The sequence below is a fragment of the Aulonocara sp. 'chitande type north' Nkhata Bay genome, linkage group LG9 (genome assembly GCF_057382095.1).
Source record: "Aulonocara sp. 'chitande type north' Nkhata Bay isolate Kocher_YH1m ecotype deep benthic linkage group LG9, A_spYH_male_GT1.1, whole genome shotgun sequence".
NCBI classification, from domain to species: Eukaryota; Metazoa; Chordata; class Actinopteri; order Cichliformes; family Cichlidae; genus Aulonocara; species Aulonocara sp. 'chitande type north' Nkhata Bay.
In genome coordinates, this window is record NC_141352.1 from 30,865,014 (window position 1) to 30,889,722 (window position 24,709).

The 24,709-nt window shown below is 40.9% G+C and overlaps 2 protein-coding genes across 3 annotated transcripts; both read left to right on the top strand.

The window, feature by feature from the left end:
- The first annotated feature begins 1,308 nt into the window (after positions 1-1,308).
- LOC147322446 (B-cell receptor CD22-like) lies at positions 1,309-24,698 on the top strand. Of its 2 annotated transcripts, XM_086306923.1 has the most exons (9): positions 1,309-1,379; positions 1,663-1,730; positions 2,171-2,554; positions 4,063-4,368; positions 4,456-4,716; positions 21,878-22,138; positions 23,553-23,640; positions 23,793-23,832; positions 24,004-24,698. In XM_086306923.1, the coding sequence occupies exons 2-9, from the start codon at positions 1,688-1,690 to the stop codon at positions 24,250-24,252; spliced, it is 1,632 nt and encodes a 543-aa protein (XP_086163049.1). In that variant the 5' UTR covers positions 1,309-1,379; positions 1,663-1,687; the 3' UTR covers positions 24,253-24,698. The 2 variants fall into 2 exon arrangements, with proteins under 2 accessions (XP_086163049.1, XP_086163051.1); XM_086306925.1 differs by lacking the exons at positions 1,309-1,379; positions 21,878-22,138; positions 23,553-23,640; positions 23,793-23,832; positions 24,004-24,698 and adding exons at positions 4,928-5,009; positions 5,121-5,681 and having other exon boundaries at positions 1,688-1,730.
- LOC147322447 (uncharacterized) lies at positions 10,678-11,939 on the top strand. The gene is made up of 7 exons (XM_086305242.1): positions 10,678-10,838; positions 10,927-10,994; positions 11,073-11,255; positions 11,374-11,435; positions 11,536-11,583; positions 11,664-11,699; positions 11,778-11,939. The coding sequence occupies exons 1-7, from the start codon at positions 10,678-10,680 to the stop codon at positions 11,937-11,939; spliced, it is 720 nt and encodes a 239-aa protein (XP_086161368.1).
- Positions 24,699-24,709: the final 11 nt, after the last annotated feature.

Below are 24,709 nucleotides of genomic sequence, written 5' to 3' on the forward strand. Positions count from 1 at the left end.
TTGGGTCTTTTATGGATACGTGTGAATTGAAACTTTATAAAATTTACAACTGTACTGTACACATAGATCACACTGAAGAATACATGTTCTTAGTTTCAGACTGAGTTGTTCTTTGATGTCACTAGAAGAGATGTTATTAAGTTCAAAGACCAGCCAAGGCCCAGCTAAGGGCCCATCACAGATCTGCTGTCCATTTTAAGTCACTGTATCTGTACTATAATAGCAGAACCAATGACATGCGTGACGTGTAACACATGTGAGACGTGTGATTGAGCAGAAGACCAGTTTCCACCCTGACTGTAAAGCACCTGTTAGCTCAACGATCTTCCATTAACAACTACTATTAAAGCTGGATATCAACAGGCCACAAGACAAGCAGAACAGCACTGAATGAGCAAATCCTGGTAAACGTCAAAGGTCATCACTCCAGTGAACACGTCTCCATTGCACTGAGTCCAGTGCTGGTGTGCTTTATGCCACTGTAGTCTATGCTTTGCATTGTGCTTGGTGATGAACCCATGAAGCTCCTTGAACATGGAAACCAATTCCATGAAGAACTCTACATCAGGTGTGTCAAATTCATTTTACCTCACAGGCCACATATGGCCCACTTTGATCTTAAGTAGACTGGACCACTTAAACGATCATTACGACAGCAAGCCAGTACGTGTATTCACTGAGATCTGATTTTGGGAATAAACTAATTCAGATGAACAATTTGTAATATTTGTACCATAATGTTTTATTAAATAATCTACTAGATGGACTGATTAGGGTTTTGCATTTTGACCAGTAAAATTAGAAAGTATTTGTCATTTAGTGTATCTATACATGTATCTATATCTATAGATACATGTTAGTTCATTAGATGGGGGGATTTAATAGTTTATATTTATCATGTATCATAATAATTAATATTTCCCAAATCCAAATTTACATTTGTGGCCTCATTACAACATGGCTAAATTAAAAATGGCTTAACATTTATTGAGCTCAGATATAAAATAAGATTTTTCCACAACTAAACTTATGTGCCAGAAATCAAATGCCTGGTGTTGCTGCTCAACAACCAAATTGTAGTGTTACTGTGCTCTTTCCCACACTTTGTGATTAATTTTAGTGCTGATGCAGTCACTGCAGATTTGCTAAAAGATACATGTAAATGTAAGTAGCCTACTTGTAGAAAAGCAGAACTGAAGAGTTTTTGTCAGAGGCATCGAGTGACGCCTCCAGCAGCTTTGTGATAAACTGACTTTATTGCACTTTCTTAAACAAGTTCTCTTTCTGTACTTCCTTCTTTCCAACATCAGCTGGGCGACACGGTCCACTGTAATTCTTCTAAAACTGCAAAACAATAATTCTACACTTGGGATTGTTTGGTAAGGAAACATTTTATTGCTTTTATTCAATAACTTTTTACTTTTCTTTCATTGCACTGACAGGCACATGTAAAGTAATCTTACTTACTGATGTTCAAGTTTTATATGAACTGCTTTGTGTTACATTTTTTATATTTCACCATGTTTCAAAGCAAAATCCTACAAGAAAATAAAAACAAGATCTGTATAAATGAAGAAGGAACATTTTTATGATAAAACAGCTTTAAAAATATTAAGTACAGTGTTAGAGCTCCGTACATGAAATTGTCTTTTTTTAATCCAGGCAGTAGAGTAGTCTGTGTGTGAACATGGAGACAGTCAGCATGTTACTGATTGTCCTGTTTGTTTCAGGTGAGTATTTCAGTATTTCAAAGTCATTATTGGAGTTATTTTACAACGTAAACTTCATTTACTAACAGAGTGAACATAGACCTACTTTTTGTACTGACTTTAAATTAAAATGTTTTTGTACAAAATGTTAACACCTAAGGAACAAAAAACTTTGGTGGCACTTTCAAGCATTACACTAGACAGTTTTTGAAACTCTGATTATGAAGATTTCCATCTTACATCCAAACAGCAGATGGTGGTGGAAATGTTCCTACCATCTCTGGAATATCAGCTAAATGTTTAATTTAAAATGGAAATATGCAAAAAAAAATTTCACGCTAACTAAAGTGTAGCAAATAGTTTAATCAGAGATGAGAGTTTTGTTTGGGAGTAGAAAAACATGTAGTTATTTTGTTTAATACTGATATGTGAATGGATTAATCATTAAATTGTATTTACAGGTGCTTTGGCTGGTTATTCCTATAAAGCAGACCTTTTCATAACTGCACCAAAGCAGCTGGAAGCACTGAGTGGATCTTGTTTGCAAATCCCATGTAGGTTCAGACCCAAAGGAGAACAGAAATTTAACAGCAAAAGTGAAATTTTTGGAGTGTGGATTAAAAATAATCCCGAATTTGCCAACGAGGCAAACAATGTGCTCTTCAACAGTAGTGGAGCAGTTAGCATCTATCCAATAAGTATTACTGGAAACCTGAGTCAGGGAGACTGCACCACTCTGTTTTCTAATTTAACCACAAACTACACAAACACATACTTCTTCAGAGTAGAGAGTGAACCATTCAAGGCAACAGCTCAGTGTGATCCTCTTCAAATAACAGTCACAGGTAAAGACTGAAGTTTTTAATCCATTTATATCAAAAAATAATATAAACCTTTGTTCTGATACTCACTCTCTTTAATGAATGCAGACATTTACAAATCATTTATAAAAGAACATAATATGAGATAAAGAAGAGAAAATTTATTGTAATTTTTTTTAAGAAGATGTTTTTTCAGATTTAATTCATTTCTACGTCAGTTTTAGTTTACTTCAGCAAACTGAGAATGCACAGCAGTTCAAACTGCATGTATGTAATATACTGTTCTTTAGTGTTAATATGTTTGTGATATGAAACCACAGATTCTTCTTGGAGGCCCAATAATACATACCCAGATTTCCTCCAATTTAATGGATTTAGAACATACCTGTCACTCCATCCGTCCTTTTCCTCCTTTCCTCATCAGATATCCAAAGGGGCAGGGATTTATTTCAGCTGTCATCGGGCGAGAGGTGGAGCACATCCTGCACAGGTCACCAGTCTGTTGCAAGGAGACAGATAACCATTCCTACTCACACTCACACCTATGGGCAATTTAGAATCATTTACTTAAAGCCAACAAGGTTGAAACAGAATTTTCTTTACGTCTTTGTCCTCGACAGGTCTATGACAGGCCGCTCAGACTGGCTGCTCTGCCAGTTATTGAGCTTTAAGCCACAATATGGGTGGCTGTAGTTCAGGAGGTAGAGCAGGTCGTCTGCTGATTGGAAGGTTGCTGGTTTAACCTTTGGCTCCACCAGTTTGCATGCCAAAAATCCTTGGGCAAAATACTAAATTGCTGTCCGATGCATCCATCATAGTATGAATAGGTGTGAATGTTAGTTTGAAAGCACTTAAAAGCATTGAGAAAGTGCTTGTGTGGCATGTTGTATAAAGCGCTTTATGGTCTGGGAGAGTAGAAAAATGCTACATAAGAATCAGTCCATTTACCAATAGCAACAGCAGACATGTGGAGTGTGTACGCTTTTCTGCCTCTCATAACCCCAGTGATTTTCCTGTGGTTGGAAATCTCACGTGATCTTGTAACATCACAAGTTCAGGCAACTAACCACTCCTATTCAATTGTATCATGTCATCTCAACAAGAATACAATTAACTAGTTTTAAGTTGTTGAATTTCATGCAGATCGTCGATGATTTAATTCAGTTCACCGTGGAAACATAAAAGTATTTTGTTCAAATTTCACTTTGGACTCTTGTAAATGTAACAACAACCCAAATTTCATTTTTTTGCAAACATGCCCAGAGAAAGCAGCTGTGTGTGTGGTTCCTCTTGTAGATATGTTTTTTCTTTTCATTATAGACGAACAATTTGAAATTCTTGGTGCAGAAATGGTCTTCAAAATGTGTCGATATTAAGAAAAAACATCAAATGTCTCACTTTTAACCAGTGATGTTTCAGGTTTAATCGATTTGACTGTCAGTTGTTGTTTATATTGACAAAACTGAGAATCCATAGTTGTTCAAACTGCATGTATGCTTTAGTGTTAATACGTTTGTGATGTGAAACCACAGATTCTCCTTGGAGGCCCGATATTACAATCCCAGGTGATCTGAAGGAGAAGGAGTCTGTCACTATAACCTGCTCAGCTCTCACTCCCTGTCCACACTCCCCTCCTCAACTCACCTGGAATCTCCAACAAGACTCTCACAACAAAATAGAGGAAAACACAGATGGAAGCTTTACAACTAAAATCCAGCAGAACATCACTCTGTCAGACACACATGATGGAAAGAAGATCAGCTGCTCTGCCAGATATCCTGTGAACCAAGGAAAAGACACCAAGACAGCAGAGACAGAAGAGACTCTCAGTGTTTCATGTAAGACAATCAGAGTTTGTTGTTGAACTGAATCCTTCAGGACACCATGGTATATGGGATATCACTTTCTCTCTTTTATTTGTCCAGATGCTCCTAAAGACACCTCAGCATCCATCAGTCCATCAGGTTTGGTGTCAGCAGGCAGCTGGGTGAACCTGACCTGCTCCAGCAGAGCCAAACCTCCAGTCAGCAACTTCACCTGGTTCAAGAAGAGCAGAGATGGAGCTGTGAAAGTATCTGAAGGAGAGATTTACAGCTTCAATGTAACAGATGGAGGAGTTTATTACTGTGTGGCCACTAATGATCTGGGTAATCAGACATCAGCAGAGATTGACTTGACTGTTGGAGGTAAAGTTACTCAGCATTTAGCTGTTTTTTTAATTTATTTTTTAATCATTTTTTGAGGTATTTCTTAAAAGTGAGTTGAAAAGGAAGCAAATTTAGCTTCATGAAGTTCAAATCTTGTAATGTATCCTGCAACATGTGGTTGTTCATGTGTTAGACTTGAAAACTATTTTTTCACCTAAAACAATCTTATTTACTGTTTTCTGCATTACAGGTGGAAACCTGGTTGGTGTCTACACTATAGTGAAGACTGTGGGAATCATAATGCTCGTGAGCACACTGATCGTATTTGAGTGGTGAGACAAATGTTTCTGTGACACACGCATTTGAAACCAACTAACTCATCGTAAAACAACATAATTCAGTCTTTCTGGTTTCTTTGATTTGATTCTGTTTTTTCCCTTCAGCTGGTTCAGATCAAGACGCTCCAACAAACCAGATACTGAAAGCTGTCAGATGAACAGAGTCACATCACAACACATCAACTAAAGTTTCCACAGGAGGAAAAACTCCACCTTCAATTATCACTTAATTCCATTCAGTGACTTTCAACAGTTGTGCATGACCATTTTACTTTGAATGTAGAGATGCTGTTGCAGAAATCGAAACATTTACTTTGTGGATAATTTCATATCATTCCTTCGCTGCCCTGAGTCTGTTAAACAGGGGCTGCTTCAGCCTGACCATCTTATTTTTTTATAGTGTATCCATGAATATTGATCTAACACCACACTTCTGTAAGACTGATCCAGCATAATGTGTGGAGATGCACGCAATTTTACACTCTATTACAGGTACAGCTGTGTTCTTGCTATTACTACAGAATCAATTTTAAGGTTTTACTATTTGTTTTTAAAGCTCTCCATGGTTTGGCTCCAGGTTACATTTCAGATCTTCTTAGCCTGCACTTACCCACTCGATCTCTGCTCTCCTCCAGTCAGATGGTTTTATCAGTTCCACGCTCCCAGCTCAAATCTAGAGAGGACAGGGCTTTCTCCATTGCCGCCCCGAGACTCTGGAATAGTCTTCCCCCCTTCATAAAATTCTCTTCATCCTTGGAAGTCTTTAAATCGATTCTCAAGACCTACTTATTTTCCAAGGCTTTCAGATCTCTTTGATATCTTTTTTTATTCTGTCTATTTGGTCTCTTATATTATGGATGGTGTTGTATGTGTATATACGTTATATTCACATATGTGTGCTTGTGTGTGAATGTGTACAGTTTTGTATATGTATGTGCATATTTGCATGTACATTATATGCTATATACTCTTACATGTCTTACAATTCTTTTTTAAAATGTTTTCTTTCTATTTCAATTCTTTTATTATATTATCCCTCTGTTCAGCACTTTGGCCGACACTTGATGTCTTTTAAATGTGCTATATAAATAAAGATGACTTGACTTGACTTGACTTGACTATTGAATAACAGCTTCTGCTGCCCCCTTTGTGGACTACACAAAAGAACATTTGTAATGCCCTGAAGTGTTCAGGCTGCATTGGGGGAATAGCAGTGATTTACAAGTACAACTTCAGTTATGATACATTTACTCTGAGCTCATTTCATTCCTTCAAAGTTAACCATGAAAGTCCAGTTTGCTGTAGTATTATCCACCTGTGATGACTTTCTGAATGAATTCTTTGATCTGTTTTAATACATTGTTGCAAAATTAAACCAAATTCCTTTGGTAGGTGATTTTAATTACACTGATGATCTAGCTCTACAACCTCAGAATCTGTTAACAGTGCAAAGTCACTTGTATGTGAATGGTCTCCTTGTGATCCTGCAGTCGTCCCATGCTGACTTAACCATTTTCTCTTTATCTCTCCTGTCTGGACTTTTCTGTCAACACTTCAGAGTGAGTTACTGAGAGAGAGACTTCCTGTGGTCCTGTCTGAACTGGAGCCCTGGAATCATTAATTGGAAATCCTTCTGTTGTCACATTCTGTTGTTGCTTCACTGTGAATAAACACACTGAACTTAATCCTCTGAGTCTGCGTTCTTAGTCTAACCAGTCCATTACTTGTGACAGTGGCAGCAGCACCCCCTTTGGTCTGTTCAGCTAATCTATAAACTCCCTGCAAATGCCATACGTAGCTATAACACCAGTCATAGTCATTTCTTTTAAGTAATTGAATCTTTGTATCAACAAATATTTGTATTCCTGGTCTGGTCATGTCAAGGCCCGTCATCTAATGGAATAGCAGAAAAACCATGTAATGGCTGGAGTGGAGCTTTTACTCCAAGCAATCATTTCAAAAGAATGAAAGTACTACAAAAGGTACATTAGTAAAAGCTCTGAAGAATGCAACAGTTCCCTGAGTGCTCAATGAAGCCATAAATGTTTAGCTTGATGCATAGGATAAATAGAAGCCCACAGCTGAGGGCAGAGAAGTCCAACAAGATCTGTGATCACTCATCTGCCCTCTTTCATGGGTGTTAGGCTGCTTTTCTCTTTACATCACTACCTGTTTCTTATACTGACACAGTTATACTCTAGTCCAAGCATATTCTTATTTGAGCCAATCAGCCACCACTTTGTGTGCTCTACATTTGTGCTCTCTGTCATTCTCTCTTTGTGCAACACACCACCTCCCCATCTCCACTTCACAGACACCTCAGAGCTCCATCCAAGCTTCAGCCTTCAAATTCATCCCCGCCAGCTTCTAGCCTTCAGGGGGTCGTGTTCAATCTCTGGTATTCCATTCTAACATGATGGGTCATCAGGGTGTTACGTGCCAAGGGGTGTGGCTTTGCTTTTGTGCTCTGTTTTGTGTTCTATTCATCTTTCAGGCGTCAGGCCTCCTCTGATTGGCCAGTTCGAAGTTGATTGGCAGGTGTCTATTGGCTGGACTGGGCTCAGTTGGCCAATCACACTCCAAGGAACACTACAAATGAGCCGCTCCCTGGCCAGCTGGGGGCTGCTGGCTTCTGCTTCGACAAACATTTGCGAACAGGCTTCTGTATGTTGTGTGTGGTGGGAGGCTGGACAGGTAAGCCGGGGTACCCTATACATTGGTTGTAGATTTTACTCTGTTAGACACACTAGGTTATGCGGTTGATGCCACCCTTGTATGTTTTCACTGACTTTTATCGAGTAGCTAGGTAGGCCTTTTGTTTTGCATTTTTCTTTCAGTTAGGCTAGGCCCTGGAAGCTACCGACCTCTTTTTGTTTTATTACTTTCTTTGATTTGGATCAACCGCCCAGTCCTGCTCCCCCCCCACCTTTTCTCTGTTGTTAAGATTGACTGTCCAACCATTAAATTCTGCCTGATACCTAACTGCTCTGTGGTCTTCCTCCTTCATTGATTGTGGTTGTCCAGTGTTGCTGTCTCCTTCCTACCTTTGCCTCCGCCATGGGGGGGGGGGGCGTAACAAGGGTCTAAATCCCAAATAAATTAATCATTTTATATAAATCATTATCAATTCTTTTAACTAGTTTTTCTGTAGGGATGTTGCTGGCGACTAATGTCTTTGTCGACTAACTGACGAGTTTAAAACTAAGAAATACTCAAGTTATATTTTGGAAACTTTAATGTCAAAAACTAAATATGACAAATAAAAACACCTGAAAAATGATAGACTGAAATATGTCTTTCCCTAACGAAACATATTTTTTCATACAAATGTCTTAAACTCTCCTAGAATGAAGATGAAGCACATTTATTATTTTTTCAGATATTTATTTATTTACTGCTCTTGACATGCAACTAAAATATAAAATGCCTTTTTGTATTTATTGATCTCAAATGTTGTGTGTTGGGCTGTGCAGTAACACTGGATTCCTTTGTAACATCTCTGAGTGTCACCGAGGCGATCGTGGCTCAAGAGTTGGGAGTTCGCCTTGTAATCGGAAGGTTGCCGGTTCAAGCACCGGCTTGACAGTCTCAGTCGTTGTGTCCTTGGGCAAGACACTTCACCCATTGCGCCTACTGGTGGTGGTCAGAGGGCCCGTTGGCGCCAGGTTCCGGCAGCCTCGCCTCTGTCAGTCCGCCCCAAGGTGGCTGTGGCTACAATGTAGCTTGCCATCACCAGTGTGTGGATGACTGGTTGTGTAAAGCGCTTTGGGGTCCTTAGGGACTAGAAAAGCGCTATACAAATACAGGCCATTTACCGCATCGCTCCTGTGGTGGTGCTGTGACTGCTCATAGCTTAACAATACCTGCATATTTGATGTCTACAGATATAATGTGACATTCATACTGAGAGATATATGTATTCTGTAAGCTGTTATGCATGTTTGGAATTAACTTAAGTTAGTAAAAAGGTTGTTTGACTGTGATAAGTAATTATCTTGTGTTGTCTATTACAGGATATTTGCAGAAAGGACAAAACTGTTGTTGCAGTGTTGTATTTGGTATCATCACATCAGGCCTCTAACAGCTTTGCAACTAAAGCAAGATTGCATCTTCTTAAGTAGCAGGTTCTCTGTCTGTACTTCCTTTTTTGTTTGCAACCGCAGGGAGCTAGTTTCTGTGTTTGACCACGTTACTGATATATGCCGACTGTCACACATTGTAGTGGTTATTTAGATGGTATCAACTCGTTGCATAATTATTAACTGATGAAGAAACAAACAAAATAAGGTGGAATACAGTTTTTCTCCAGCTCCTCATTGTCTATTGTGGTAATCACTGTCAGCCTGATCTCTGGCTGCAGCACAGGGCTTGTTTGATGTGTTTGGTCTGTGTGATTTCACAGAGTGTGTCTTTTTTAAGAAGCAGTCAGAACAGCAGAAAATGAAGATGTTCATTATGATGAAACCAAAGCAGAGACCTTCTTTAGTCTCAGTGCAGGACAGCACACAGAAGCAGGATTTAGTGCATTCACAGATCAACGTGTGCAACAGCGTAACGCCGAGACGTGAAGGCCCAGAGAGTATGAACTCTCATTGTATCTACTGAGTGTGCAAGTAAGTGTGCAAGACTGAGAGCAGAAGAGAAGTGCAGAGTAAATGAGTGTGCAGTTGAACAAATGTTGTTACAGAGAAATGTTCCCTCTGAATACGTCCCAATTAAAAGGTCCATTGGAAAGGTTCAACCAGGAGCTGGAGACACAGCGGCACGCGTAGGTTGGAGTTCAGCCTCAGCATGCTGTTACTGATCTCACCAACATTTCTTACCCTCCCTGATATAAATGACCTAAAACATACATTTTATGACATCAGCGAGCCAGAAGTTGGAACATCAGGGAACCTCTGTGCTACACGATTGATGATTCACCACAAGGATCCTCTGTAGCCAAATACCTCACAGAACAATTACATTGAATTCAATTTGGAGTTTCCGTTGCTTGAAGGAGAAAATGTAATCCATTAAAGACTTTTACAACTAGTATTGGGACACAAAGTGTCAGCAGAGCAAACTAAAGACTGAACGTCCAAACAAATTAGTTGTGGACTAAAAATAAAAATTTAATGGATATTTTTGCTGCCTATCATTAAAAATAATTCTTAGCTAATATGTTATGTACGCTCAGTGAATGAGAAGATAATGACCTTTTTTAAAGAAGAGAAAAAGAGGAAAATGGATAAAGGATGCCATGTGTGGAAATATAAGAATCTTATATATTGAGTCAAATCTACATCTACTGAGGAAGAACACTGATACATAAACACAGGACACTTGGTCTGATTCTTTGCACTGCACCTCAAATATGGGAGTAGATAGTGACTGTAGGAAGCAGTGGTACAGGGGTGAATTTAGAAATGAATGCTTTGCTATCACACTTGTTCTGGGGCCTGTTCTTCGTACGTCGCTTACTACATCCAAGATCAAATGACACATCCAAGATCAAATCATCGCGCTAACCGTGAGCTCGCTAATCCGGTTCCCCGAACACACCTGCTGTTGACGATTACTACAGCTGGATGAAGTAATGCGCGATCACTGGGTGCCGTAAAAGGGGCTACGCATCGATAGCAGAAACAGTGATCGGCAAGCCTCTGATTGGTCGGCGAAAATGTCGAAGGAGCGCGCACAGTACTTCACCGCAGCGGAGCAAGAACTCCTGATTGAGGGATTTCAGGAGTACCAGAGTGAAATTAAAACGCAAGGTAACAGTGCGAAGGCTGCAAAAGCAAGGAGAGAGGGCTGGCAGAAAGTTGCTGACAAATTAAACGCGTAAGTAATGCAACATATTACATGGCACCATACCATATCATATTTTATCATATCAAATCATACCACATGATATCCTCTTACACATTAGAGCCACAACCGGACCCACCAGAACATGGGAACAAGTAAGAGTGAAATACAAGAACATACTACAGAATGGTAATATCCAACACTCATATTGCTGTCAGTCACTTGAAAAGACACCCCTGAAACAATCCCTGTGTTTGTGTATAACAGCAACCAAGAAAAGGGCAGAGCAACAAAAGACAGGTGGTGGTCCTGCACCCCCTCGTCACACCCCAGCAGAGGAGCTGGCCCTAAGGTTGAATGCCACCAGACCCATTGTTGAGGGCATCCCTGGGGGCAGCTCTTCCGGAGACCAGAAGCCGGGGTGCAGTAGCAGCAGCACCTACATAACTGGTGAATGGGCTCATGATTCCATGTGCACAATGTCAAATATGTGGTTGTTGCCTAAATGAAAATGCTATTCGAACTGTGACATTCATTCATTGGCACTGTGGGTTTTCTCTGTGTGTAGTGTTACATGACACACCATCACTTTTACCTGTTCCCATGGAAGGGGTGACTGGAACATGCACAGTAAGTTGGGAGATATACATATATCTGTCCCCACCCAATTGTACAGACCTATAGGCTGTACCACACCCCTTAGTAACACCATTGTGTTACCATTGCACAGGACAGTGACGCAACCCTGTCAGATGGCTGTGGTGTGGCGGAAGACCCTGTGAGTACATGCATGAATTGGCCTGAAATACCATCTACTTGTGTACTGCCATGTGTGTCTGACTGCAGTATGATTTGCAGGCCAGGAGGCCGGCAGAGAGGCCTGCTGATGCAGAGGTGGGCAGTGTTGTGATCAATTATACTGCCTATATGACATGTATTCCCCGTTAAATGTTGTCACCACAATTGACACAGGGTGACATACGTCTGCTCTACAAGAGAAGTCTCCAGCAAAAAATGGAGTATACTGAGCTGAAGAAACAAAAGCTCCTAGGTGAGATCGAACTACAAGCCCTAATGAGGCATAAACTACAATTGGAAATCGAGGTGCTTCAAAAGGAACTCCAGAGTAAGTAGGAATACATGTTCATACGGAGCACTATTGCTGACCCTGCGTGACGCAGTATACATGCTCTGTTTTCCCAGGCAACTGATGACTGGCCTGTGTGTGGTGGGACAGACAACGATGCTCAAATAAACGTCAATAGAAAATGTGTCATGTCATGTTTTTATTATGCGAAATTGTGTTGCACAATCCTGTCCTGTGCAGCTCTGCCACTAGGTTGGTCCAGGTGCACTGGCTGGAGGTCATCATCAGGCTGCACCTCCACCACGGGGGTCCTCTCTCTTCTGATGGTGGCAATGTTGTGCAGTACGGCACATGCAACAATAATGTCACATGCCCTGTCAGGTGCAACCCTCAGGCGTTTTAGACACTGGAATCGTTCCTTCAGTTGCCCAAAGGTCATTTCAATGCGTGCCCTTGTCCTGGCTAGGGCTGCATTGTAGCGGGTTTGTGGCCCAGGGTTGGGGTCAGGGAACGGTGTCATGAAGTACTGCCTGCATGCATAACCTCTATCTCCGAGGAGGATCCCATCGTAGGCCCCTGTGTAATGAAGAAATGCTGTTATGTTAGGCCCGACATGAGTATGTGGCATCAACATAAGCCTCTTTTACTTACCACGCTCAAATGATGTGCATAACCCTGACTCTCTGAAGATCCGTGAGTCATGCACTGATCCGGGCCATTTTGCTTCCACATTTGTGATATGGCACATCGAGTCACACACCATCTGTGGGATTCCATTATGTGTGACCACACTCCTCCCATCGTATATTGCCATCTGGAGTGTTAGTATTGCTCACCTGCACATTTATACTGTGGCCCCCCTTTCGGTTGACAAAGTCCCCTTCAGTGGGGCCTGGGGGGGCCTTGATCGCAATGTGTGTGCAGTCTATGGTGCCAATCACATTCGGGAAGCCTGCGGACGTTGGAGCTACAGTTACCGACATAGGTCATGATTGCATCACATTCACTATCCAATTTACTGTACCTGCAATGGCGAAAAAGCCCTGTTTGACGACCTGTGGTCTTAAGTGGCTTGGAAAAACCACAAACACACCCAGGAAATGCTTGAGTGCCAGGTACACTTTGCGAATGGCCCGGCAGACGGCACTTTTCCCAACGTTCTCTGCGTCTCCACAAGTGTACAGGAACGTGCCACTCGCAAAGTAGCGCAAGGCAATGCACACAGTTTGTGCAGTTGTTAATGCCCGACTACGGTGGGTGGTACTCTTAACATGGGGATCCAGCAAGTTGGTTAGGTAGATGATACCCTCACGGGAAAATCGGTATCTCTCTATGAGCACACTGTCGCGCTGTGCTAAAGGATCCTGTCTATCCCGCAATATACGTTGGATTCTGAACACTCTCCTTATCACTCTTGCACCTTCCGCAATGGGTGGCTCGCGTAGAAACGGACAGGACATGGCTGCGACAAACTTCCCACTTCCACCTTCGCTTTTATAGCCGTGGTCTGTCATCTTGATTACACGACGTAATTTGCTATTCCTCTACTGTGGAATGTGTGTTGCATCTGGCGTGATCACCTACATGCCATAGCGTGATTACTCGTACATTTCCCTTTTTTTAGGGACTGACCTGTATGTATCTGTGTGGAATCAATAAAAGGATCAAGTGCTGCATTATCTTTAGTTACATTGATGTTATTTATTTGTGGTGAAACGGTGGCGGAATGTCGCTGTTGCTTTCGTATGATGACGCGGACATACCTGCGTGGCCGCGATCTAATCCTGTTTACATAAAGTAAACCTGCTCCCGAGCAGGTTTACGCTTACGGCTCTGTTGCTATGACAGCAAGTCCCGGATGAGCTTCGGGGAACCGACTGATCCAGGATCACGTGAAATCGTCAACAATCTAATCCGGCTAACCTACTTAGCGAGGTACGAAGAACGGGCCCCAGGTCTAAGCATAACTGATGCAACAACATCTTCTGGGTATGTCTCCTTATGTATGGGAAGCTCTCCTCTCTGAGAGAAGAATTAAAACCCAGCAGTGTTAGTAACATGAAGTGCTCCGCTTTAGTGAATCAAAAGTGAACCAAGCCTTCTATTACTCAGAACTCTTGCCCAGATAAAGTTAACTGCCCTAGTTACAATATCAACAACATGGTTCTTATTTTGGACAGACTTAAAACAACACCTCCTGGTGCAGAAGAAATGTGTGGATGTTCTCTTCATCATGTTCAGATTGTTCTGTCATGGTCCCTGTGCCTCTCCGGCTCACTCATGTTGGCCACAGGATTGTTTTCTTTTCTCTCCTGCTTCCCTGGGTGGAGGTCATTGTGGGCTCTCACCCTTGGCCCACGCACCTGCGGTGATTACTACACCTATTGCTGATCAGGCGGAGTCTCCCTTGCCTATTTAAGTCAGCACTGGAACGTTGAACCTCACGTGTTCGTGCTCTCAGTTCTCCTCAAAGAAACTCTCTCGGTATTGTGTGGCGTATTGATCTAATCGGACTCTTTGTGTTTAGATCTCCCCGGAACTGGTGGTGGACCCTGATCCCTGTGTGTGTCGACACAAGTGGAATTTGGAGCGAGAGTGGCTGTGGGCGAGTGTGCGTGAGAAGAGGAGTGGCGGAGTTTGGATTGAGTGGAGAGCAAGTGTGGATTCCTTCCTGCCCCATTCACTCTATATACACATCACTATGGTTTCCCTTCTGTGTTAATAAATTGTCAACCTTGTGCTTACCACAACGCAGTCTGCACTTGAATCCATCTGTTAGCCCTGACATGTTCATGTGTGATGTATATACAAGTTAGTGTCAGCAGTGCTTCCACACAACTTGAAAATAAACTCTTTTAAAAAGGAGGCATTAAATTGAAGTCACAAAAGCAGTTTATTTACACTGAAATATGTCTTTCCCTGATGAAACATATTTTTTTGTACAAATGTCTTGAACTCTCCTAGAATGAAGATGAAGCACATTTATTATTTTTTCAGATATTTTTTTATTTACTGCTCTTGGCATGCAACTAAAATATAAAATGCCTTTTTGTATTTATTGACCTCAAATTTTGTGTGTTGGGCTGTGCAGCTCAAGAGTTGGGAGTTCGCCTTGTAATCGGAAGGTTGCCGGTTAGGGACTAGAAAAGCGCTATACAAATACAGGCCATTTACCGCATCGCTCCTGTGGTGGTGCTGTGACTGCTCATAGCTTAACAATACCTGCATATTTGATGTCTACAGATATAATGTGACATTCATACTGAGAGTTATATGTATTCTGTAAGCTGCAATGCATGTTTGGAATTAACTTAAGTTAGTAAAAAGGTTGTTTGACTGTGATAAGTAATTATCTAGTGTTGTCTATTACAGGATATTTGCAGAAAGGACAAAACTGATGTTGCAGTGTTGTATTTGGTATCATCACGTCAGGCCTATAACAGCTTTGCAACTAAAGTAAGATTGCATCTTCTTAAGTAGCAGGTTCTCTGTCTGTACTTCCTTTTTTGTTTGCAACCGCACGGAGCTAGTTTCTGTGTTTGACCACGTTACTGATATATGCCGACTGTCACACATTGTAGTGGTTATTCAGATGGTATCAACTCGTTGCATAATTATTAACTGATGAAGAAACAAACAAAATAAGGTGGAATACAGTTTTCCTCCAGCTCCTCATTGTCTATTGTGGTAATCACTGTCAGCCTGATCTCTGGCTGCAGCACAGGGCTTGTTTGATGTGTTTGGTCTGTGTGATTTCACAGAGTGTCTTTTTTAAGAAGCAGTCAGAACAGCAGAAAATGAAGATGTTCATTATGATGAAACCAAAGCAGAGACCTTCTTTAGTCTCAGTGCAGGACAGCACACAGAAGCAGGATTTAGTGCATTCACAGATCAACGTGTGCAACAGCGTAACGCCGAGACGTGAAGGCCCAGAGAGTATGAACTCTCATTGTATCTACTGTGTGTGCAAGTAAGTGTGCAAGACTGAGAGCAGAAGAGAAGTGCAGAGTAAATGAGTGTGCAGTTGAACAAATGTTGTTACAGAGAAATGTTCCCTCTGAATACGTCCCAATTAAAAGGTCCATTGGAAAGGTTCAACCAGGAGCTGGAGACACAGCGGCACGCGTAGGTTGGAGGAGTTCAGCCTCAGCATGCTGTTACTGATCTCACCAACATTTCTTACCCTCCCTGATATAAATGACCTAAAACATACATTTTATGACATCAGCGAGCCAGAAGTTGGAACATCAGGGAACCTCTGTGCTACACGATTGATGATTCACCACAAGGATCCTCTGTAGCCAAATACCTCACAGAACAATTACATTGAATTCAATTTTGTGTTTCCATTGCTTGAAGGAGAAAATTTAATTCAAAACCTTTACCAAGCTTCTACTAATAAATGAATCACTTTACCAAACAGCAGAATAAACAGGTCCCACAGCTTTGCCACTTCTATCTTCCAGTATCACCACTCCAGCAGCACACGCATGGCCTCTCAGGGCCCAGCAGTCAAAGGCAAGCAACACTTGATACTGGACGTCCAGATAACGTGTGTGTGTAGAGCGAGAGAGATACAGTCTTTTTTTTTCCCCACAACTTAGACATTCACATTACTCACACTCTCATTACACATACATATAGGATCTTGGGGGTGGGCACGATACACGGAGTCCAAAGTACCATCAGGGTGTACACCCCACCCCTGGCATCGTTGCCCACCTCTCAATTTTAAATACACGTAGACATTGAGGGCTAGCAGGAGGGACCATGCGCTTACCTGCTGCTCTCTGGCAGGTAGCTCCAAGCCCTCCTGGGTTTTAAATGCACCTTAGAACACACATGCATCAACACTACAATGAGCGGGTGGAGGGAGGTTTGGAGTCTTCTCTCACCCCCGTTCTCTGCGACCTGCTGGAGCAGGGGGGCTAGGACTAGGAGGAGGAGTTGGCCGTCCGACTGCGGTCTGGAGTGTGGAGCCTTCCTGCTGCTGTGGAGTCGGGGCGGTCTGCCTCCCCCCACCGCAGGGAAAAGGGAAACACCACCTGGGTCTGGGTGCAGTTCCCCCCTCCAGGGGCGGGGGCACCTAGACCCGGTTTGTAGAGTACGCTTGGGGAGTGTGATCGTGTGTACAACGTCTCTTTATGTCTATCTCCACGTTGGTTGAGTGTGGAGTAAGTGCATATGAGAGCATGAGGGTGGGAATGGATGTTTGTATCTGTGTGTGCCTGTATGTCTGTGTCTATATGTCAGGTTGGGTGTCAGGCGCCACCTCTCTGGGGACATCTCAGGCCCTCCAAGGTTTGGAGGCCTATCTCCCCCTACCACCACTTCCCCTGCCAGTGGCGGACCCCCTCAGACATCGGTGCGTTGGTGGTTCTTTGTGTCCGGGGATGGGCGTCCAGGTACACACCGGCTCACTCCTTGGCGGCCGCTTATCGGGGCCTGGAGCCTGGGGCTCGCTCGGGCCACTTCGGAGGTGGGGTGCCCCCGGCCTCTCGGCCTGGGGCTCGGTCACTCAGGCAGAGCTGGCTGCCGGCGGAGCTCACGGGCGCGTCACTGCAACTCCCCCTGGCTTCTGCTCCGCGGCTGCTGAGTGAGCCCTCATCTGGGACTCTCCTCAGCTCTTTCCGGGACAGTGGCGCAGCTGCCCCTCTGTTGGTCTTCCTTGGTCTCTTGTGTTCTGGGGGCCTCTGGATGTCTGGAGTTTTGATCTCCTCCACACCTGCTTCACGCCCTGGAGGACGGGGCTGTGGCCCCCCCACACCCTCTAGCAGATTATTACATGAAGGAACCTTTTAAAAAACAAAAAACAAGCGCGTCCATGCTCACAGGTGTACACACGGGTGATCACACCCACAAACTACACCTTTTTGGCTCCTACCTCAAAGCACACTGTGTTCTGTTGATCTTATGTGTTGCACAATAATGTTTAACATTTAGTATTTACTGTCATATTCCCATATATCATTGTGATGTTGTTTATTCTATTACTCTTGTTCTCTTCTGCTTGCTTTCTTTTTTCTTTCTCAGCAGGTGATCCAGGTGATTGATATATGCATTTTTTTTCTCTCTGCCCGTTCTGTTGGTTTTTGTCTTTTGCCCTTCTCCCCCGTCCCTCTTCTCAGCTGTTTCTCTTTCCCTCTTTCTTTCTCCCCTTCTTTCCCCCAGTCAAGTCTGTCCCGTATTCAGTAAGTGAAAATAAAATAAACAATAAAAGGTGAATCAAATGGACCATTACGGCAAGGCTGGGATGGTCAATTTGGTAAAGTAAATCCGTTGGGCATCTTTCTTTGCCTTTAGACAACAATTCTGATGGCAAAAGAGCCAAACGGGACAGGCCAAAAAGAAAAAAGAAAAAAAAAAAAAAAAAAAGAGAGAGAGAGATACAGTCTGTCATAGTCCATCATCATGATTTGTGTTAGCACAGGTTGTACATATATATCATACTAAGAATGATTCAATCACTTGTGTAAGGTTAAGGTCAGAGGCTTCGACAGACCAAAAGTTAAAAATGTCTTTAAGGGCAACATCTGACTTTTTTCACAGGAAATAAGCAGGCGGCACAAAACAGACTTCATTATGCAGCGCTACAGTCAGTGGGTGTCTCTACATGTACTTCCTCAGATGATCATTTGTATTTTACAGTTTATAGTAGTTCTGCTGAAGGCTGCTTTGTTTCACTCATAAGACAATCATCAGATGTAATGTGGGGTAAAGAAACATTTTACTGCTTTTATTTCTTAACTTTCTAAACTGAAAGACATTTATTATTTTGAACTTGTCTTTCTTAAAGAGCATGTCGTCTTTATAAACTTCCTTACAAACTGCCTAATGTTACAGTAAAACACATTTTACTCATTGTATTCATTAACTTTATAAATTAACCTTTTTCTTATTTTTCCTTCAGTCAACTGACTGACACATCATGTGATTTTACCTTGTTTTAATATTTCAGCTATTTTCAAAGCACACAGCACCACAGATATAAATAATAATAACTAAATCATTATCATTCACTTTTTTGTTGATTTTATTGTTTGTTTGTATTTTGTGAATCCAGATGAAGATGGTGACAGTCAGCATTTTACTGACTGTTCTCTTTGTTTCAGGTGAGCTGATTGTTCTGTTATTCAAAGACATTATTGGATTCATTTGTAATTTAACTTTCACCCACTTTAAAACAACCTGAAACACAGAGCCAGCGCTTTGTGTTGTGATTGAAAATGTAAACAGTTTACAGTTTACAGTTTACAAACAATGAACAGCAGCTTGTTAATAATGAAACTGTATTTACAGATGCTTTGGCTGATTGTCCTAATAAAACAGACTTCTCCATAAATGCATCAAAGAAACTGGAAGCACTGAGTGGATCTTGTTTGCAAATCCCATGTAGCTTCAAACCCAAAGATGAACAGAAATTTATCAGCACAAGAAAAACCTTTGGAGTGTGGATTAAAAATAAATCCCAATTTGGCAAATATCCAAACAATGTGATCTACAACAGTAGATACATGCTAAAAGATACATGTAAATGTAAGTAGCCTACTTGTAGAAAAGCAGAACTGAAGAGTTTTTGTCAGAGGCATCGAGTGACGCCTCCAGCAGCTTTGTGATAAACTGACTTTATTGCACTTTCTTAAACAAGTTCTCTTTCTGTACTTCCTTCTTTCCAACATCAGCTGGGCGACACGGTCCACTGTAATTCTTCTAAAACTGCAAAACAATAATTCTACACTTGGGATTGTTTGGTAAGGAAACATTTTATTGCTTTTATTCAATAACTTTTTACTTTTCTTTCATTGCACTGACAGGCACATGTAAAGTAATCTTACTTACTGATGTTCAAGTTTTATATGAACTGCTTTGTGTTACATTTTTTATATTTCACCATGTTTCAAAGCAAAATCCTACAAGAAAATAAAAACAAGATCTGTATAAATGAAGAAGGAACATTTTTATGATAAAACAGCTTTAAAAATATTAAGTACAGTGTTAGAGCTCCGTACATGAAATTGTCTTTTTTTAATCCAGGCAGTAGAGTAGTCTGTGTGTGAACATGGAGACAGTCAGCATGTTACTGATTGTCCTGTTTGTTTCAGGTGAGTATTTCAGTATTTCAAAGTCATTATTGGAGTTATTTTACAACGTAAACTTCATTTACTAACAGAGTGAACATAGACCTACTTTTTGTACTGACTTTAAATTAAAATGTTTTTGTACAAAATGTTAACACCTAAGGAACAAAAAACTTTGGTGGCACTTTCAAGCATTACACTAGACAGTTTTTGAAACTCTGATTATGAAGATTTCCATCTTACATCCAAACAGCAGATGGTGGTGGAAATGTTCCTACCATCTCTGGAATATCAGCTAAATGTTTAATTTAAAATGGAAATATGCAAAAAAAATTTTCACGCTAACTAAAGTGTAGCAAATAGTTTAATCAGAGATGAGAGTTTTGTTTGGGAGTAGAAAAACATGTAGTTATTTTGTTTAATACTGATATGTGAATGGATTAATCATTAAATTGTATTTACAGGTGCTTTGGCTGGTTATTCCTATAAAGCAGACCTTTTCATAACTGCACCAAAGCAGCTGGAAGCACTGAGTGGATCTTGTTTGCAAATCCCATGTAGGTTCAGACCCAAAGGAGAACAGAAATTTAACAGCAAAAGTGAAATTTTTGGAGTGTGGATTAAAAATAATCCCGAATTTGCCAACGAGGCAAACAATGTGCTCTTCAACAGTAGTGGAGCAGTTAGCATCTATCCAATAAGTATTACTGGAAACCTGAGTCAGGGAGACTGCACCACTCTGTTTACTAATTTAACCACCACATACACAAACAAATACTTCTTCAGAGTAGAGAGTGAAACATTCAAGGCAACAGCAGCTTGTGATCCTCTTCAAATAACAGTCACAGGTAATAGTATGTTTGTTTGTTTATTTTTTGTTTATGTATCACATTAACATTAAACTAACATTTAGTACTGACTATCTAGTCTTTGATCTATTTTTTGAATATAATCAATATCACTTGAGCAAATCTTGTATTAAAGTTGTAATGATTGTCCCAGCATGACACTCAGAAAATTGTTTCTTATTATAACGTCTGCTCCACTTTTATGTTCAAGACTTGATTACATTTATAAATCAAAGTATGAATTTACAACAGGTTTTGAAAGCATTAGGTTTGCAGATTTTAATCAGTGGTGCAAAGAGCAGTGTGATTTTATGTGAAACCACAGATTCTCCTTGGAGGCCCAATATTACAATCTCAGGTGATCTGAAGGAGAAGGAGTCTGTCACTATAACCTGCTCAGCTCTCACTCCCTGTCCACACTCCCCTCCTCAACTCACCTGGAATCTCCAACAAGACTCTCACAACAAAATAGAGGAAAACACAGATGGAAGCTTTACAACTAAAATCCAGCAGAACATCACTCTGTCAGACACACATGATGGAAAGAAGATCAGCTGCTCTGCCAGATATCCTGTGAACCAAGGAAAAGACACCAAGACAGCAGAGACAGAAGAGACTCTCAGTGTTTCATGTAAGACAATCAGAGTTTGTTGTTGAAGACACACGTGTCAAACTGCAGTCCCGGAGGGCTGGTGTCCTGAAACCTTTCCACGTATCCCTGATGCAACACACCTGAATCAAATTAGTAGGTCATTTGCAAGACTATGTGGAACTTGACTGCATGCTGAGGTGGCGATTCAGCCATTTGTTTCATGTTACAGCAGCACATGAGTGAATGAACATGGTGCAATAAAATTACTTTTAGAAGTACATTTTTCCAAGCACTGACATTTACTTAAATTTACTTGAGTTGGGTTGGGATTGCCACCTCAGCATTCAGTCAAGTCTTGCTAATGACCTACTAATTTTATTCAGGTGTCTAGCAGCAGGGACACGTGTGAAAGTTTGAGGAGACCAACATGATTTATGGGATAATTCTTTCCATTTTTGTTTCTCCAGATGCTCCTCAAGACACCTCAGCATCCATCAGTCCATCAGGTTTGGTGTCAGCAGGCAGCTGGGTGAACCTGACCTGCTCCAGCAGAGCCAAACCTCCAGTCAGCAGCTTCACCTGGTTCAAGAAGAGCAGAGATGGAGCTGTGAAAGTATCTGAAGGAGAGATTTACAGCTTCAATGTAACAGATGGAGGAGTTTATTACTGTGTGGCCACTAATGATCTGGGTAATCAGACATCAGCAGAGATTAACATGACTGTTGGAGGTAAAATTACTCAGCACTAAGTTTCATAAGCTGTTTTTTTAATAATTTTTTGACGTATTCATTAAAATTGAGTTGAGAAGGAAGTACATTTAGCTTAATGAAGTTCAAATCTTGTACTTTATCCTATAATGTGTGGTTGTTCATGCGTTAGACTTGAAAATATTTATTCACCTTAAATAGTCTTACTTATTATTATTATTATTATTATTATTATTATTATTATTATTGTTATTATTTCTTTAGGTAATGTTGTCTTCTCTTTGTTTATTTATTTTTGTTTTCCCTTATTTTGTTTTTGTTTTTCTTTCTTAACAGAGCTGTTAAGAACCGATGACTTGCTTTTCTCCTCTTTTGTCATGGCTCTGAGTCATTTTGATTTTATTGTGATTTGTGATTTCTTTGTGTTGTCATGTTTTAGTTTTCTATTTTTTAGCTTTGAGGTTATTGGGGTTTTGTGACTTTTGCATTTTTAAGACAGGTTACGATTTAGTGTTACAGTCATCCTAAAGTTTAGTTGACTCTGTGTCTGAAATTTTCGTGTTTGCCTGTGTTATGCTTTCTTGTGTTAGGCTCCTTTTGCGTTTCCATCATCCCTGCATCCTGTGAAAATTTGTCTTCCCGTTCATGTATGTTTCTCTCTCTTGTAGGTGTTCCCCTTTGGGTCTCTCTTTCCTGTTCCCACATACTCCTCATATTTCATGTCTCCCCTGTCTCCTGCATCATATTTCTTCTCCCCAGCCCATCTTGTCTCTCTCTCCCTCAGTGTCACTCACTCCCTTCCTCTCTCTCTCTCTCAGACACACACACTCCTTGTGTCTTGTCTTTCTTAATTGTTTCCATGTTTCCCTCTTTCCCCAGTCTGTCTCGTTCCCCTGTGTGTTCCTTCCTCCTGGCCCGGTGTCTGGCCACGTGTTTTAAGTCTGCACCTTAGTGTTTCCTGTTTTACTTTGACAGGGTCGTGTTCCCTGTTTGTTTCCTTTTCCCTCATCACCCTCTTTTGTTTTTATGTTGTAAGTTGTCACTCATTCTTGTCTTTCCTTGTCTCTCCAGGTTTCATAGTTTTCTAGGTTCCTTGTAGTTTTCCAGTTTAGGTTACTTTTGTGTTCTAGTTTTCTCTTTAGTTTGTGTTCTTGTGTTAAGCCTAAATAAACGTCTCACCCTTGGTTAAATTTAAGTTTGTTTCCACACCTCGTTTTGTCTATATTTGGGTTCCCATCAAAAGCAACACAGTCTATAGGCACAGACCTTGGCGCCCTTTTCTTCTTGACTGGATGCTTTTACTTATTTCTCAGTTACATTGCTACACTGAAATTTAAAGAGGATGTGAAAAAACTTTAGCAATGGCTGTCTTTCTGTGTCTAGATTATTATACAATGTTTGACTCACATGGTGTTTCATATTTATCTTGTACCAGGAGAGCAGAATGATCACTTCACACTGGGACTAGTTCTTGGAGGAATCACTGGGACCATCTTACTAATTTTCTTGACAATATTTCTTTGGCAAGTATCACACATGACAGTAGGAAACATGATATTTTGTCACTCATATTTTAGCTGCACAATAAAATGTGTTTTTTCCCCCACCAAGCTTAGATTTACTCATACATATATTTAGTATAAAAATATTTTATTTTATTGCCTCTTATGTCCAGGTGCTTAAAGTCAATGCGTCAAACTATACAACACACTCAGGTAAGAAGATACTAAATTTGTTCAATCACTTTACCTGCCTGTTTCCATGAATATTTACTTCTGTATTTCTATAACAGCCACAGTCACATGATTTCAAATTTCTAAAAACATGATTAAGAATGGACTCAACAGGTCTACATCACAGATTTTCTTATTTGTTTTTTTTAATAGATTCAACCTCATGAAGAGCAGGTTGTTGAAGGGCCAGCAAATAACACAGAAAAAGAGGAAGAAAACATCCATTATGGAGAGGTCAGCTTCTCTAAGCTGGGATATGAAGCATCCTCTGACTCAATGCAGGACAGAGGGCAGCAGCAGGGTACGGTGTACGCACAGGTGAAAGTCAACAAGCCAGAAAACAGCTTAACACAGAGAGTTAATGGCCAAGAGGAACTCTACGCTGAGGTGAAGAAAAAATGAGAAGTATCTGTTTACAGTCTATGAAGAATAAAATATAAATGTGGAGCATTTACATGAAAATATGTCGTTGTGACTGCCAACAGTTCCTTTTCCAACTTACCAAGAATTTCTTTAATAGGTCATCTGGCTTTTCCTTTAAGTAGACACAGACAGCTTTTAGAATGCAAACATCAATGCTAGTATTCTGGTGGAGAAAAGAACTCAATGTGATTTTTAACTCTCTCCTTCACTTGCTCCAACTTTCTGAATGAAGTGGGATGTCAGCTCCATGAGCATGTTGAATATCTGTCTTTAGTTTTGATGTCACTGTCTTGTGGCAGCAAGTTGCATTTAAAAAAAAAACCAAAACGTAATATAATTAGTAAGTTGTAATTATTCTGCAGAAACATGCTGTCGATGAGTGTTAAACAGACTATGCAACTATTGAAGGTGAACAGATTTTAAACACTGTATAATC